Source organism: Charadrius vociferus, unplaced genomic scaffold (assembly GCF_000708025.1).
Source record: "Charadrius vociferus isolate BGI_N301 unplaced genomic scaffold, ASM70802v2 scaffold3, whole genome shotgun sequence".
Lineage (NCBI taxonomy): Eukaryota > Metazoa > Chordata > Aves > Charadriiformes > Charadriidae > Charadrius > Charadrius vociferus.
The window spans coordinates 426,461-430,265 of record NW_009647748.1 but is presented as its reverse complement, the minus strand read 5'-3'; the positions used below and the strand labels follow the sequence as shown (position 1 = coordinate 430,265).

Genomic DNA, 3,805 nt, shown 5'->3' with positions numbered 1-3,805 from the left:
CAGGGCTGGCTGCTTCAGCCTGGCTATAACACCATCCTAAGGGACATGCTTGTAGCTGTCCCTTGCAGCAGTGGTGGCCTGGGAGTGACATCCATGAGCTAACCAGAGCAGAGACAGCCAGACCCCAGAGTTGTCAGGCTGTGCCTGCGGCAGCATCGCCCTGCTGCAGCCCGATTCTCGGCGCTGGTTCCTGGGGGCTTCTCGGCATCCCTGCATTTCCAGCGCTCGTCAGCAGCACAGGGGCACGGGGCGACCGGAGCCTGAGACCTTTCACTTGTTTTGCCAGGGGGAAGGCCGGGTGGTGTATATCAGAAACCTCTCCAGCAGCATGAGCTCCAGCGAACTGAAGAAACGCTTCGAAGTGTTTGGTGAAATCGTGGAGTGCCAGGTCCTGTCCAGGACTAACAGGTGGGTGGTGAGCAAGCCGCAGTCTGGGGCTCCAGTGGCTACGGGCAACCCCTCTCCTGCGGCAGCATCAGCGCTGCCCGGCGGTGCAGGGTCAGCCCTGCATCCAGCTGTGCGTGTGCGAGGGATGTGGTTGTGCCTTTCACCAACCCCCTCGCTCAGCCGAGCCCGCGATCTCGGCGCTTTGGGCGAGGAGATGCAGTGCGTCCCCAGGTCCAAGGGCATGGGAGGGCCGGTGGGATGGAGGGACAGCGGGATGGAGGGCAGTGGGATGGAGGGCTGGTGAGATGGACGGATGCAGGATAGAGGGACGGGGCTGCAGTGCTCGGCAGAGCCGTGTTAGGCTGCGGGGCCCATCACATCTTGAATTCTTTCTCTGGTTGCTCAGGGGAGATAAATACGGCTTCATCACCTACCGGTATTCAGAGCATGCCGCCTTATCTCTGAAGAACGGCACCTCGCTAAGGAAGAGGAATGAGCCTTCGTTCCAGCTCAGCTCTGGTGGCCTCGGGCACTTCTTCTGGACCAGATACGCTGACTTGGGTAAGAAAGCAGGAGCTGCTTTTTCCAAAGCGTCCTGCCAGGGCGGTAACCGCACGTTGCGTTGCTGAACCCTAGTCATGCCAGGCTCCTAACCTCTTTAGAGCCTACAGGGAAAGCCCACCAGCTCTCCGACGGCTCACGTAGCTGCTCTTAGCTCAGTCAGATGGCTTGGGAAACTCGGGGGAGAGAAGAAAAGCAACTGCCGTGAGGACCAGCAGCGTGTTGGCTGCAAAATGTAGCATCACACACCAGGGCTGATGGGTCTCAGCTGACCACAGCCCATCCTGTCTCTGCTGCCTTTCTACCCAGTGCTGGATCCTTTCCAGCAGAGAATTCCCTTCCTAGTCATTAGAGAAAGCAGCCAGCAACATCTCATTAGCCCAAGAGGTGATCTGGGTGGTTTGCTGCTCGGCAAGACAGATTCACCACACTGCACATGCACTTTTGAGCCAAAATGACAGCACTGAAATGTTCTGTGGTCGCATTAACGCTTTCTGTGCTGTATGGGTTTCTGCAAGACCTCCTGCCTCACCCAGCGACCGCATTAGCTGGTGTCTCGCTGGACCCCATCACTCCACAGTGGCAGGGCTGCAGCCCGAGCTGAGGGACAAGGAGTGAAACCCTACGCGAGTCCTGCAAGAGAAATGTGACCCAGGCTTTGCTCAGCCCGCGTTGCTGTGATCTTCAAGTGTTTCATGAACACCGCGTATTTATTTCTGCATCCCCTGCAGGGGGTGAAGTGGTTCCAGTATCCTACTTCGTGCATCAAAGACTAAGGCCCCAAAAACAAAGCCCTAAGTCTTGACTTATCTCAAGACACCCAGTTTGACACAAGTACTGCCTGATCTTTCAGCACCTTATAATATCTCATCTGCTCAGAGCAGCAAATCCCTCTGGCTTTGGTTGTGGGCACAAATGCCCATCGGTCATCTAAATAAATCCCAGGGCCTCTCATTTTGGGCACGAAGAAGCTAGAAAACAGATGGCACCCTGTGATGAAGATGTTGGCACGTGGCTCTGCGGTCCTGTGGGGAGGGGGGTCAGAGCTGCCCCCCTGCATAGGAGATACCCCATCCTCCCCGGTCCTCCTCACCTGCAGGTTGCTGCAAGACCAGCAGTCACCCCCTTACTGCACAGCCCGGCTCCGTCCTAAAATCCTGCTCGCCCTGGTACAGGGTGAGGTGGGGAGCCCGCGGGCAGAGGTGAAATGCAACCGTGCCATTTATGGCTCATTCACGAATACACACCCAAAAAGGGTTAAGCTGCTGTTAAATTGGGCAGCCTTATTTCTGGCATTCGCTGAGTTTCCCACGCTTTGAGGTGGCACTGTTTGCGCAGCCTCACCCCCCTCCTCCCCACGACCTGCACGGCTCCCGCAGGGACGGCCCTGTGTCAGCGCCTCAGAATGCAGCTGGATGCAGGAGAATTTGGCTCACCTGGGAAGGGGTGTCTGCGGTGCGTGACCTGCCGGGCTGGGCACTGCTGTGACCCCTCTGCCCGACAGCTCCTTTCCACTGGGGAGAGACAGCACCGTCCCCACTCCCTTTCTCCATCACCACCCCATCCCGGCTGGCTTCCAGGGTGGATGGGGGGTTTGTGGTCCCGGGGTGCAGCGTGCCGGTAGCGGAGGAGCAAGCAGTGTCCCTCCATGCCTCAGTTTCCCTTCTCACTCCCTGACCCGGCTGCCTTGTGTCCCTGCCGTTCCCAGATTGCAGCACGGAGGAGTCTTCCCCAGCTCCAGTGAAAAGCAAGTACGAGACCATGGATTTCGACAGCTTGCTGCAGGAGGCACAGCTAAGCCTGCATCGGTAACAGCCTTAACCTTGGAGGAATACCTCAATACCTCAGTCAAGGCACTTCCAATATGTTTAAAGCAGTGTTTCTCCATGCCTCAGTTTCCCTTCTCACTCCCTGACCCGGCTGCCTTGTGTCCCTGCCGTTCCCAGATTGCAGCACGGAGGAGTCTTCCCCAGCTCCAGTGAAAAGCAAGTACGAGACCATGGATTTCGACAGCTTGCTGCAGGAGGCACAGCTAAGCCTGCATCGGTAACAGCCTTAACCTTGGAGGAATACCTCAATACCTCAGTCAAGGCACTTCCAATATGTTTACGTTTTCAAAGAAATTATTCAGTCTACGGAAAGCAAGAGAGAGCGAGAGAGAGCGAGAGCACGCACGCGCGAGAGAGAGAGACTGCTGTCCCTTCCGATCGATGTTTACATTGAACAAAGCTGCTTCTGTCTGTGAGTCCCCATGGTGTTGATGTCTCACTGCCACACGTTAGTCACCCCGCTTCTGACTGGTTGTTTTAGGGTGAGCCTAGGAGCCCCCCCGGCCCCTCTCTTTTTTTTTCGTGCCCCCCACCCCGTGCTCCCGCCGCGGAGTTGCAGCTGTGTTCTCCATAACATTTTTTTGTCCGTAGTGTGTGATGATGAAATTGTTAATTGTGAATAGAATCAGGATTATAAACTAATTTTTAATAGAAGAGAAAAAAAAAAAGTATATACTTAAAAAAATGTATTTATGGCTCAGATGTACTGTAATTCAGATTTATTGTACCGCTTCCTTGATTTTTAACTATGCACTGTAATGAGGCACTTGCCACTCAGCAAATGGGGGTCAGAGCAGAGTCACGGAGCCGGCATTCACCCCTCGGCCGCGGAGGCACCCGCCTCCCACACTGGCAAACCGGGGTGCTCGATGGTCGCGTTGGGGTCACCCACTTTGCTGTCAAAGCCATTCTTCTTGTTCGCGTGACCCAAGCCCCGCAGCCCCCAGAGCCTGGCTGGGTCGCGGCACCCAGATGCTGAACTCGGTCCCGGTGTGTGACGGAGCCGACGGGCAGGGGGGCGCGCCCGC

At 56.2% G+C, this 3,805-nt stretch overlaps 1 protein-coding gene across 1 annotated transcript in view; it reads left to right on the top strand.

The window, feature by feature from the left end:
* The window catches only part of PPARGC1B (peroxisome proliferator-activated receptor gamma, coactivator 1 beta), a 15,274-nt gene extending 12,514 nt beyond the window's left edge, over positions 1-2,760 (top strand). Inside the window, exons 10-12 of the mRNA XM_009882080.1 lie at positions 287-408; positions 794-948; positions 2,657-2,760. Coding sequence (XP_009880382.1) covers positions 287-408; positions 794-948; positions 2,657-2,760 — 381 coding nt within the window. The remainder of the gene's footprint in view (positions 1-286; positions 409-793; positions 949-2,656) is intronic.
* The last annotated feature ends 1,045 nt before the right edge of the window (positions 2,761-3,805 follow it).